The sequence below is a fragment of the Diuraphis noxia genome, unplaced genomic scaffold (genome assembly GCF_037042655.1).
Source record: "Diuraphis noxia isolate RWA-SAM2 unplaced genomic scaffold, SU_Dnox_SAM2 contig0001, whole genome shotgun sequence".
Lineage (NCBI taxonomy): Eukaryota > Metazoa > Arthropoda > Insecta > Hemiptera > Aphididae > Diuraphis > Diuraphis noxia.
The window spans coordinates 106,023,683-106,037,769 of record NW_028301711.1 but is presented as its reverse complement, the minus strand read 5'-3'; the positions used below and the strand labels follow the sequence as shown (position 1 = coordinate 106,037,769).

Genomic DNA, 14,087 nt, shown 5'->3' with positions numbered 1-14,087 from the left:
CTGCAGTTGGTGATGGATAATTGTCTACCTCATAATATACTGCTCGCATATATTCATATATATAATAAGTGAGTCTCAATAAGGTAACGTAGAGCGGAATAATGGCTATATAATATGAATTATAATCGAGTGTGACAGTGACACGCAGTGTGTCCTGAGTCCTGACTAAACGTAATAGAGCCTGAACAATCATAGCTTATTGAGGCTTGCAATTTTCATGGTAATAGCCTATTACTAATAGGTACCTCCATGTTTACCAGGATTTTACGAAATTCACATTTTAAAGTGGTATGCTTGCACACATTTTTTGATATTCAAAATGGTCAATAAAAATGTTTAATTTTTGAACACCATATAATATTACACTGATTATTATTTATAATAATATAACAAATTCAACAAAGTTTGGATCACAATATTATTATAAAATATAATAGAGTTAACATTTTTTTAACGAGCAGCGAAGTGCACGGGGTAAGTAATAAGCGAATATTATAATATACCTATTGTATAGTATATAGTATACCTATTGGCTATTATATAAATTTGTTAATATTTTATAGATCATATTATTATGTGGTTACACGGATTAAATATGATGTCTAAACTGTATAGCAGTGAGACAGCAGTTTAAAATGTAAATAAGAATATATATTATACATTTTATAATTTTTTTATATAGTACCTACTATGTATATATATATCATATATTAGGTATATAATATACCATTGTCCAATGAACGAGTATTGTTATATAATTAAAATTACGAAGGCCATAATATATTATTATAATTCATAACAAAATTAAAGTACCTACACCTAATTATATAAGATATTATTAAGATATATACATATATATAGCTTAATGCTTAATGTATCTTAATATTATTGTATATTAATATACTATAATTATAGTTATAACTTATAAGTAACTATATATAACGACAATTACTCATGTCTCTTTATTATATATTAGACCTAATGTATAGGTATTATTATTAAGTAGGTATAGAATAATTTATATAATTTAGTAGTATTAATTCTAAAATTCTATATTTCTCTGTAAGCATGGTCATTATTATATTATTATATAATATATTATTTATAAATACAAAAACAACCAAGCTTGTCGTCGAGAGTACTGCATAAGATGTATTTTTTAACCCAAAGGCCAAAAGTCACTGGTTCTGCAGCTGTGATGGAAGAGTTTAGCAATATTCTGTTATCATTAAACCTAATCCGTAACATTTGTACATATAGACATATAGTATATACCTATAATAAATACATACATGTATGCACTATGCATAGTATATACTTATACTACTTGTAGGCTAAATAATATAGGTATAGATATTATATTTATATAATTATAATATATGCATTAATATAAATGGCTATATAGGTACATTATTCATTATTTCATATATTTTTTTTTCAGTGTAAAGAATCTATATATAGGTACTTATAACCAAAAACATATAGTATGTATTATTATGAATTTTATAAATAAAATTGTATAATAAAAAATAAATACATTCTTTTTAATACCTAATAATTGTATGATATATTATATAATATAGTCACAGAATTAGTGTTATATAGCAAATAGCCGACCGGCGCATAATCGCGACGTTTTCAATGTTTTCATACTTTCATAGACGGGACCGATATACGACCGGGTATGCAACGTTACCACTCCTCGCTTCATCATCATCATGATCGACCACCCTTCCCCCCGCATACAATGCACGACCCACAGATATCTGTGGTACGACCGAATGAGACGTTTATTTAAACCTATTATTAAACCTAACCTAACCTAACCCAACCAAAAGTATTTCTGACCAACTTTAGCATATGACATGGATCATAAAAAATATAAACTGGTTCTTTTGACACAGGATGTAAAAATAAAGTTTTCTTCTTCTTTTAAATCAAAAGAACTACCCAGAACTCTGCACATGGCGATATTAGTATAGGCACCATCAAATGTAATAGAATATGTACTTTTGAATTTGTATCTGACATAAGTTCTAAACATTTAACTAACAAATTTCCACGCTCCGCACCATTTAAACCATTAATAAAAAAATACCCTATAGGCATTTTCCAATGCTCGTTAATTCCAACAGCCATAAAAACTAAAGCATTTTTAGCATGAGGTAAATCATCACATTCAATTGAAATACATGTTTTTACCGTCCCATTCAATGGTTTCTCTAATTGACATTTCATCTACAACTATGTTGCATAATACGGTACTATGTTCTGCTTTAGATCTAATTGTCATAAATGCCTCTTTACAAAACCCAGGTTGTCCATTAATTACCTGGTACCATTTTGAAATTGTTTTAGGATGCGGTAAGACATTAATATATTAATATATTAATTAGGTCATCTTGAATTGACGGTCCTTTTAATAGAATGTCATTAAGACTCTTCCCCGTATCTGTAGCACACGACGCGTCGAACACTACCCGCAGCCTTGTCGTTAAACTGTTATCGCGTGACACGGCGTGGTGTGGTAAATAATAAACTGGTTTATCGTTTTCATTGTTGTCGATTACTTGTTCCATATGACCTAGTTCTATATATTCGTTTATGAACTGTACATATGCCTCCTTTAATTTCGGGTTAATGCGTAATCTGTTTTCATTGACACAAAACGTTTTAATGCAATCGATTTTGAACTACCTATTTTAATCGGATTTTCTTTGAAGGGCAATTGTACAATGAACCTTCCGTCTAACCCTTTAGTCACTGTTTTTTCAAAATGTTCAATACATTGTTTTTCTTCAAGGCTGTGGGATTCTACGCTTCCTAACTCTTCCAGACGCCAAAAGTTGGAAATTTGTTTTTCTAGCTGTTGACAGCAATCGCTCGGTATAATCGTCTGTGCGACAAATGTATGCTCTACATCGCGCGAGTCCTGTTGTACAGACCCCGCAACAACCCACCCAAAGACGGTTTCTTGATATACAAGACCATTTACCATCGGTCTATATTGACCAGAACGAAGCGCATCAAAAAATACTTCGGCCCCTAAAAGCAAATCCATCTCTCCGGGTTTCGCGTACGTCGGATCGGCGAACTCAATATACTCCGGTATTGTGTATGTGTTGTTTATATGTAACGGACCGGTCGGCAATTTAGACGTTATCTTTGGTAATGTCATGAATTCGATTGATCTTGTATACGCGTCGGACCGCGCACGTACTTCGGCCGTGACTACATGTGATACTCGACATTCGGCAGAGTTCACTCCGGAAATAGCGCAATCAAATTTGTGTTTTGCGAGCCTCAATTTATTCGCTAAATTGTTAGTGATGAAATTACCTTGTGACGCGGAATCTAGTAACGCACGGGCTAAAAATGGTTCGTTTGAACTACTAAGAATCTGTATTATTGCCGTAGATAACAAAACCTTAGCGCCCGATGTACTAGCTGCATGCGCACTTATTGACGTAGATGGCACAGTTTCTGCATTTTGTTCGGCAATATTTTCGTACAGCAGCGTGTTGTGGTGTTCTCCACATTTTCGACACCCTTTAGACTTGCACTTACTATCTTTATGTTTTGATAAACAATTAGTACACAATTTTAATTTAATAACATTTTCTCGTCGCTCCTTCACCGCGAGATCTAAAAATTGTTTACATTTATAAATCGCGTGAGGTTCTTCGCAAACATAACATTTGAATTTTACTACCGTGGTGTGTGCAAATAATGACTTGTTTTTGTTCTTAATGTTTACCTTTATTTTATTGTCTCTTATCGGCATTTGTGACAGCCCATTTCCAAATCTGTGCAAGCCTTGCGCGTTTTCAATCGATTCTAAGATTCGGAAACGGTTTTTTAAAAATGCTATCAATTCTTCGACCTTTGGTACCTCGGTTTTAGGAGCTTGGGTTTCCCATGCTCGTAACGTGGCATTGTCAAGATTTATCGAGATGATATGTAATAGCATCGGACCCCATGACATCGGATTGTAGCCGATCGCTTATAGCGCTTTTATGTGACTGAACAGCTTGTCGACGAACTGCCTCAACTTTTCTGACGATTCCTCTGTTATGTGTTCTAAGTCAAAAATCGCTTTTGTGTGTGCTTGTACCATAATTCGTTTGTTGTTAAACCGCTCGTTTAAACAATCCCATGCAATTTTATAATTTATTGCGGATGTCTCGAAGCATTTTACAACTTCGGCTGCGTCTCCAGACAGTGCAGCCTTAAGGTAGAAAAACTTTTGAACTTCGGTTAACGCATCATTTGAGTGAATAAGTACAGTGAACATATCGTTAAACGTTGACCACTCTTTATAATTTCCACTAAACTCTGGTACGTTTAGTGCTGCTAACTTGACAATTGACGCTTGATGACTGCTGGCTGTACTTCCCGGTGGTTCACTGTTGCTTAAGTTTTGGATCACGTTATGACCGGCTTTATTTAACATTTTTTTCGCTGTTTGCAATAGCTTGGAAATACAAATCTTCGAATTCAAATCGATAGTTTTCTTCTGCCGCGGTAGCTGCTTCATTGGTGGTTTTGACTTCTATAGCGGACTGTATATTTTGAAAACATCCCGAGTAGCATTTTCAGCGTTTAGAGTCGGTTTCTTTTAACTGTCAATTTTCAACGGTTTAAACACGGTGTATGAACCGTGTTTTGGTTTAGTTTTTAAGCTTAAAATTAAATTATGGTTCATGGTCAGTGTATGCAGACATTGAACGGCGCAGTAAATGTGCAAATGCACCGATGGAAATTAAACAGTTCAGTGAGCGTGTTTTAACACTTTTAACATCGTGGAATAGTTCACAGAATGTTTTCGAACACGGTTATTCTAAAAATAGTATACACGGTTCAGCGTCGGTGTTACCGACATTGAACAGTGCAGTAAATGTGCAAATGCACCTATGGAAATTAATAACAGTTCAGTGAGCGTGTTTTAACACTTTAAACATCGTGGATTAGTTCATAGAATGTTCTTGAGCACGGTGTAAACACGGTTATTTAAAACTTTATAGACACTGTTCAGAGTCGGTGTTTCCGACTCTGAATGATATTTTTATGTTCATCGCTTAAATGCGCTTGCGCAAGCTATAATACCGATCGTATAGTATAAATATATATGCATGATTTTTGTGTTGATCATTGTTTATGCCATGTGGTCATCATATATTTACATTTTACTTTAATCGTTAGCACATAACCTAAAACAAATTAATTGTTATATTACAAATTGTTATTGAAAGTGTTAAAGTGCGTCAATATTTCTAAATAGTCTGTTTTAAACTATTAAAATATTAAATTGCATACAACTGTTCACCGATTCAAAGAGTCAATGTTCAACGGTTCAATGTTATATAAATTGTGAACTTTATATTTTTATTTTAAGGTCCTGCAACAGAGCTGGCGTGCTTATAATATTGAACGGGTTTTTCTTATCAATATTATAGTGATTATATCTTCGTAATAATTTTAATGTGTTTTATTGTGAGTGCTTGGAGACATTTATAATTTTAATTTTAAATAAATAACTACATGTTCCAATTACAATTGACATGTAAACAAATAACTATTAAAGTACGTAATCTTTAGAACAAAAATTGGATACGAATCCATATGGAATATTAATACGCGTTATGGTACACATCGGCCGATGTGATATATTTCGTTAGTACCTACACTGCACGTTTGCACCGATACGTGACGATACACTCCGACCGAAAATCTAGTATAAGCACGGCTTGTTATTGTACAATAAAACATATAACGCCGACCGCCCGACCGTCGTACTGCCGAACTGCCGTAGCCATTCAACATTCAGTGTTCACGTTCACCGTTTCTGCCGTTCGTTTTAATTTTGTCAACACGTGTACACGCGCGGTATAATCATGTAAGTATTTTAAAATGTATAATATACAATAATATTAGTAATTATAGTTGGTAATTTATTAATATTACACTTTTATTTATTATGATTGTAATATATATGTAAGCAAATAAATGTAAAATACAATTTGAATATTCACTTGGTGATCTCTACAGTTACCTACTTATCCTTTTACAACCAAAGCGACAGAGCGTTGGATATTTACTCAGAATATAATTTTATGTTTTAATAATTAATTATTAATATTAGTAATTAATTGAATAATATTTATCTAATCGTAATAATAGCGTAGATAATATAAACCAAAATATTTGCTTTAAATTAAATAGTAAGATACGTTATACTGGTTATAGTACTTAAATTACAGATAACAATACAGACATTGTAAAAAACAAAACTTTATTTATTTTAACATTTTGTAATATATACGAGGCGCATTCTTTTCCTAGTGAACAAACTATATTATTCACGTTTTATAACATAATAAATTACATAGGTATTTTAGTTAAAAATAATAAATATTTTATTTTAATAACTGATTATTTTTGAAATAAATTACAATAAATAATGTTATATTTAAGTTCTAATAACGGTCTAATAATGAACTTTGAACTAAATGAGCACTGTCCTAACTTAAACTGATACACGGTTACAGAACGTTCAACCATTGAACTTTCAAACCGGTCAAAATTTGTACCATTAAACCATTGCAGCACTCGGTTCACGCCGGGTTAAAATTTGGTATTCAAAATGATCAACGTTCGGTGCTAGGAACCAATATTGAACTGAGTGCAGCACCCCGATCTCAATGTGATTTGAACTGTGTGGGTACTTGAATTGTTACTCGGATAAATAGCATAAATACCTACGTTATAAAACATACATACATTACATTGCTTCTTATACCTACCACAGAATATATAAATATGTGTTAAATATAATAAATTAGGTACCTATACCTACCTATAATATTGAATATATTATGATTTTTATTATTTTATTATGAATTTAGCACCATGGTGTATAACAGTATAAGTGAATGAACTATTAAGGATGGCTTAACATTAGAATTTATATAATATATTATCATTGGCATAATTAATATTAAACTTAAACATGCATATTAAGTGAAATATTAATTTTCTGATTTTCAAATATAAAATCAGTTTCTCCTAGTAAAGTATAACACCTCATTGTTGAATTAATAAACTTATATATGCCATAGTAAAATTATAGATGCTAAGTTTCTTTTTCATTTACTTATTTTGTTAGAAATGTTATTAGATAATATACAATAAATTATACACATTTTAACATAATTTACACTTTTATAAATATTAAATTGTAGAATAATACCAATGACTACTGATGACTTAAATTAATAAAATAGTAATTCAGTTACATATGTAAGTAGGTGTATCATGTATGTTACTATAATAGAAGTTAAATACATACATGTATTTATTTATATATTTGAATATAATATTATTATGTACCTATAATATGTATAGTAGGTATTTTATACTAGTACTATTATAGTCTTATAGTTATAGTTTTTTTTTTAATTTTCATAATTATGTAATAATAAGTGTTATTTAAAATTTTTAAATAATAACAATATTTCAAACTTATAAATATAATCAATTAAAAAGAATTGTTTATAACAAACTATTAGTTGTAATTTTTAAATTAAATTAAATATTACTTTACATAATATTATTGTATAGCATATAAAATCAAATAAATCTAAGTCTGAACGACTAAGTTATCATTAAAAGCCTATAAATACTCATATGTGTTCAGATTGTTACCTAAAATTGTACAATTTTATTGAAATAACAGAAATAATATGATCTTATGAACTGATAGTAATATGTAAAAACAAATAGGTCTAAAACTACTAGATATCGTCGTAGAAAACAAGCGGCCCTTTCTATTGCAGCACTATTTTCATCTAGTAGTGAAAATGATGAAGAAGATAATGCATTGCCTTTATATGTAAAAAGAATTGTACCAGTACACAGTGAAGCAATAAATTTGGAAACTACTTCATTAAAAAATGAAAATCATGAATTACATAATAGTTACAATACAAATTCATCTATGGAACCCTCTGAATCAAGTACTTCTAGTGTGGATTCCTATGAAGACCCACCATTGCAATCAAACGAAAGCCTTGAGGTCTCAATTGCAAGTTGGGCTATCCGCCACAGCATTACTCACTCAGCTTTAAATGATCTGTTAATAACTTTATCTAATTGTCCTCAATTAAAACATTTGCCTAAAGATGCCAGAACTTTATTGAAAACTCCAACTACTACAATAGTAAAAGAAATCAAGGGTGGAATTTATCATCACTTTGGTATTAATCAAGAAATTGAACACATGATGAAACTTAAATATAAGCTCCCATGTACATTAGAACTGATGGTTGGAATAGATGGCTTGCCAATTTCAAAAAATCCACCAAGTCAGTTATGGCCTATGTTGAAGCGTACATTTTTGTTTTATATATATATATATAGAATATTATTATTGTCAATCGGATTTTGTCGCCTATTATCGCTCGCTAAAAGCGTATTATCTTATATTGTATTATTATATCTAATCGTACCACTGTCAGTACGCGTTCGACTGTCCATCGCCACACAAATAAAGAAATGAAATACCGTAAACTAAATTCTATTAATTAACCTACAGTCCACTAATAAAAAAAAAGAAAGGGTTTACAAATTAACATTGGTCCTTCGTCCAGGATATAAGGAATCGGTGATATTCGTGGGACAGTCAAATTTAAAATTCGCATTTATAAAATAAATAAATAAATAAAATTTAATTTAAAAAACGTGTATTAAATAAGTGCGTGCGTGAAAATATGCTAATCGAATAACATACTTACCGATAATCCAGTCGTGGAACGGGAAATCGGTAAAGTTGTCGAAGAGGAGAAAAATTGGACATACCATTGGAGCATGAAATGCAACTTGAAAAAAGAAAAATTGGGGTAAGTCGCGTCCATTATTCTAAAACAACTCCTTCCTAAAATCTATTATTGTATTATTTTGGGGTGTATTTTTATTTATTTTATTGCATATTTTTTTTATTCTCCATTCCAAATTAGGCTATTAATTAAGTATTAAAAGATTAGGTAAGGGAAATGTCGGAGATAGGTTCATTAAAGGGCCGTAGGGGTCAATTAAAAGCTCAACTTACAAGATTTCTAAATCATCTTGAAAATGTTGACAAAAATAAAGATTTTAATCGAACCGAACTTAAGTGCCGACGGGAAAAGATCGAAGACGTTTGGCAAGAATTTGAACAAGTACAAAGTGCAATTGAAATGTTACTAAATGAAGAAGAAAATGAAGACGCAACAACCTACCGAGTGGATTTCGAAGAAACTTATTTTAAAGCCATATCCAAGTGCGAAGATATGATGGTCGGGAAAAATAAAGAATCGGAGAACGTGATTGTTACGATACCACAGGGGACAACCAGCAGTGCTAGTGGATTTTGTTGCAATAATTCTAATGCAGCAATACAACTAGCGGCAGTAAATATACCGACATTTTCTGGTGTTTACAGTGAGTGGCCTACGTTTTACGATATTTTTGGAGCACTAGTACACACAAACGATCGAATAAACGATATTCAACGATTTTTCCATTTGCGTGGATCGTTATCGGGTGAAGCGGCTCAGGTTATACAAGGCATAGAGACGACCGCTGCAAATTATAGTATTGCTTGGGAAAGTTTGATTGCCAGGTATAATAATAAAAAGGTACTTATTCAAACACATACTCGAGGCCTGTACGAGTTATCAGCGATAACCGAAGACTCTAAACAATTGCGAAGATTAATTGACAAATTAAATTGTCATATAAATGCATTGGAGGCCTTGGGGGAAAATCCTCGTGGTTGGGGATCTATGTTGATTCATTTAATTACTAGCAAATTAGATATTAGTACCATAAAGGCATGGGAAACAATTGCGTCAAAAAACGAGATACCACCTATTCACGCTCTAATATAATTTTTGGAAAATCGTTTTAAAATAGTAGAAGCTGTAGAATCGGTATCGCAAATGAATATTAAAGAAAACTTGGATTCGAAAGGAAATAAGAAATTCAATAAAGGTTATACCAAAGAAAAAACGTATTCATTCGCGGCTACAGATATACCAAAATGCTACAATTGTAATTTAGCACATACTATTTTTAAGTGCCCTGCATTCTTAGCATTAGCGGTACCCGATAGAATAATAAAAGTAAATGCATTAAAACTGTGCAAAATATGTATACGTCCACATAACGACAAAAAATGTTTTGGTAAGAAATGTCTTAAATGCCATAAAGCTCATAATACGATGCTGCATTTAAATTCAAGTAAAGAAAGCGAAGAAAATACAAATAATACGACGACATCGACGAATAATAATAATGGTAACGTAAGCCGCTCCGATAATGAGAACACGGCAGTGATAGCACACACGACAGTCACAACGACAGCGGCTGCGTCTGATAACTATAATAGCAAACACGTTATGTTATCCACCGCCGTCATAAAAGTGTATAATAGCAATGGAAATGCGATATATTGTCGTGCTCTATTAGACTCGGGATCTCAAAATAATTTTGTCACAGAATATATGGCGCAAACCCTTCAATTAGGCCGAAATAAAATTAAGAGCGATGTCTCCGGTATAGGCCAAACATTGCATACTATAACATCTGCAGTGACAGTAAAGATAAGATCCCGCATAAGCGATTACGAAAAGACCATATCGTGCTTAATATTGCCCAGGTTAACAAATGACATACCTGCTCAGGTCATTGACCCAAAGCGTATAATTGTACCAGATAATATAGCATTAGCCGACAACGCGTATAATAAACCGCAGAAAATAGATATGATATTGGGCGCCGAATTATTTTACGATTTAATATGCCCCGGGCAAATTAAATCTGCTATTGACGGACCTATAATACAAGAAACGAGGTTAGGGTGGATAGTTGCTGGGCCTGTACCAAATTCAAATACAAATGCCGGTCGAGATTCGTATGCAAATATTACATTAATGAGCCAAGTCGTAATAAATAATTTAGAAGATCAAATGTCAAAATTTTGGCGTTTAGAAACATTATCTAATGACACTAATAATTATACAATGAAAGAAAAAGCGTGTCAGTCTTACTTTAATAAAACAGTTCGCCGAGATTCCGACGGTAAATTTATCGTAAAATTACCATTTAAAAATGAAGTAAAAGAAATAGGCAATTCTTATCCTATAGCCCTACGACGGTTTTTTTCTTTGGAAAAGCGGTTTAAATGTAATCCAGCATTAAAAATTGAATATATTAAATTTATAAAAGAATATATTGAATTAAAGCATATGCAAGTCTATAACGAAGAAGATAGTAAAAATGTTGTAAGTGATTATTTCCTACCTCATCACGCCGTAATAAATATAAATAGTACAACAACTAAATTGCGCGTGGTATTTGATGGGTCATGCAAAACAAATATAGGACTTAGTCTAAATGATGCATTATTAAAAGGCCCTACTATACAGGAGGAATTAATCACAATACTAGCGCGTTTTAGAAAACATAAATTTGCATTGTCCGCGGACGTATCTAAAATGTATCGCCAAATATGGGTGGATCCGCAGCATCGTGATTATCAAAAAATTATTTGGCGCGAAAATTCTATAGAACCACTGCGCACTTATAGGCTTAACACGGTAACCTACGGGACAGTCCCAGCATCATTTTTAGCGACCGGATGCTTAGTCAAATTAGCCGAGGAAGAATATCAGGTATTTCCCGATGCTTGCGACGCTATCAAATCTGATTTTTATATGGACGATTATTTGGGCGGTTCCGACACAAAAGATAATGCACTAAAGTTACGTAATTCATTGATTGAAGTAATGCGCCGAGGTGGTTTTCCGCTAAGAAAATGGATGTCAAATAGCTCCGAACTACTCACCGATATTCCAGATATAGGAAATAAATCAATGACCATTATGGAACTTGAAAATGAAATGACTAAAATTTTAGGTTTATTATGGTGTCCGGAACGCGATGTTTTTAAATACAAAATCGAAATAACAAAGCTCAACGATCTAACAGTTACAAAAAGAAATATATTATCACAAATCGCTTCATTGTTCGACCCGCTAGGTCTTGTTGGTCCTATAGTAATACGCGCAAAAATATTAATGCAAAAATTGTGGCAATTACAATGCGATTGGGATAAACCGGTACCTATCGAAGTAAAAAATGAGTGGAAAAGTTATTTAAGTTCATTAAATTATCTACGTGAGTTAGAAATACCACGATATCTCGGTACTGAAATTAATTATGAAATACAAATACATGGCTTTGCGGACGCTAGTTTATTAGCATACGGGGCGTGTTTATATATTCGTTGTTCAAGTATAGAGAATGTACACGTTACCAAACTTATTTGTGCAAAATCAAAAATAGCACCTTTAAAAATAATATCACTACCTCGTCTTGAACTATGCGCCGCCGTAATACTTGCGCGTTTAGCAAATAAAGTGTTACCGAAATTAAAATTAAATATAAAAGCTAGGTACTTCTGGACGGACTCTTCTATAACATTGGCCTGGATTAAATCTCCGTCTTCAAAATGGAAAACCTTTGTGTCTCATCGAGTAGGTGAAATACAAGATATAACCAGTTTAAATGAATGGAACCACGTTAGCAGTCAGGATAATCCAGCCGATTTAATATCTCGCGGTTGCCGTCCCGACCAAATAATAAATAATGAATTATGGTGGGAGGGCCCTCATTGGCTCACCGACAACTCCGACAAGTGGCCTAAATCAAAGATTAACCTTAACGTTGGAACTATACCGGAAGCTAAAGAAAAAATCGTTCTATTAATAAATCCTATAGATGAAAACCTAATTAAAAAATATTCATCGTGGAATAAATTATTACGTGTGTTTTCTTATTGTTTACGTTTTATTAAAATTCGTGTCAAAAAACTGAAAATTGTGGGTCCAATTCAATCTGAAGAACTACGAGAAGCTGAAATCGCTGTGATTAAAATAACACAATTGTATTACTGGTCAAATGATATAAATAGTTTAATAAGTAATTCTATATTAAGTAACAAAAGCAAATTAAAAAACTTACAACCTTTTTTAGAAAAAGGAATTATGAGAGTAGGGGGTCGATTGAAAAATGCTTTATATTTAGACCAATTTCAGCGTAATCCTATTTTAATACCTCAAAATAGCGTAATCGCGAGTTTAATATTGCAAAATGAACATGAAAAACTGTTACACGCAGGTCCTCAAGCTATGTTAGCTAATACGCGATTGAAGTATTGGATAATAGGTGGTCGAAATACTGCAAGACATATATTTCATAGATGTATCAAATGTTTTAGACTTCGACCTATCATCACCGAACCGATAATGGGTAACTTGCCTGTAGTACGGTTAGAACCATGTCGTGCTTTTAAAAAATGGTGTAGATTTTGCCGGTCCAATTAATATCAAAACAAGTTTAAGAAAAAAGGCAGCAATAACTAAAGGCTATATTTGCGTATTCGTATGTTTTAGTACTCGTGCTGTTCACATAGAACTTGTAAGCGATTTGACCAGTGATGCATTTTTGAACGCGCTAAAAAGATTTATAGGTCGTCGTGGTGTGTGTTCGGACATATATAGTGACAACGCTACTAATTTTGTCGGTGCCAATAAGAAACTTTTAGAGCTCAAAATGTTGTTTCAATCATCTACGCACTTGGATACGTTGTATAACTAAGGTGACCATACGTCCCGTTTTGAACGGGACAGTCCCGTTTTTTAAATCTGTGTCCCGTTGTCCCCTGGGAAATCTTGGGGACACTAAAATGTCCCGTTTTCAAAAAGTAGACAAAAAAAATAATGAAAATAAATGTTCGTTGACGAAATATCGTTTTTATTATATCTTATTTCTTATGTGTGCGTGTGTGGTGTGTGTTTGACGTTATTGACCGTGAATGGCATCTAGATAAGATAACGAGACAACGGTAAAATATAAAAATAATTACTGTCGCGACGTATTAACACGAATTAATCTGATGTATTATATAATCGCTGTGATATCAGCACTAAAACAAAATTCCCAAAATATTTTCTATGAGTATTGACCTTATTGTTACTGTTACACTG

General features: G+C 32.6%; 3 protein-coding genes across 3 annotated transcripts; 2 read left to right on the top strand and 1 right to left on the bottom strand.

Annotated features, from left to right (window-relative positions):
* Positions 1 to 2,179: 2,179 nt before the first annotated feature.
* Positions 2,180 to 3,985, bottom strand: LOC149063161 (uncharacterized). Its single transcript, XM_089215537.1, has 3 exons — positions 2,742 to 3,985; positions 2,481 to 2,649; positions 2,180 to 2,332 (listed from the first exon to the last, which is right to left on the bottom strand). The coding sequence occupies exons 1-3, from the start codon at positions 3,983 to 3,985 to the stop codon at positions 2,180 to 2,182; spliced, it is 1,566 nt and encodes a 521-aa protein (XP_089071663.1).
* Positions 3,986 to 9,050: 5,065 nt separating this feature from the next.
* On the top strand, positions 9,051 to 9,926 carry LOC149063160 (uncharacterized). The gene has a single exon (XM_089215536.1). It carries the CDS (start codon positions 9,051 to 9,053, stop codon positions 9,924 to 9,926), a length of 876 nt encoding a protein of 291 aa, XP_089071662.1.
* Positions 9,927 to 9,977: 51 nt separating this feature from the next.
* Positions 9,978 to 13,698, top strand: LOC107172795 (uncharacterized). The gene is made up of 3 exons (XM_089215535.1): positions 9,978 to 11,153; positions 11,283 to 13,369; positions 13,494 to 13,698. Exons 1-3 carry the CDS (start codon positions 9,978 to 9,980, stop codon positions 13,696 to 13,698), a joined length of 3,468 nt encoding a protein of 1,155 aa, XP_089071661.1.
* The last annotated feature ends 389 nt before the right edge of the window (positions 13,699 to 14,087 follow it).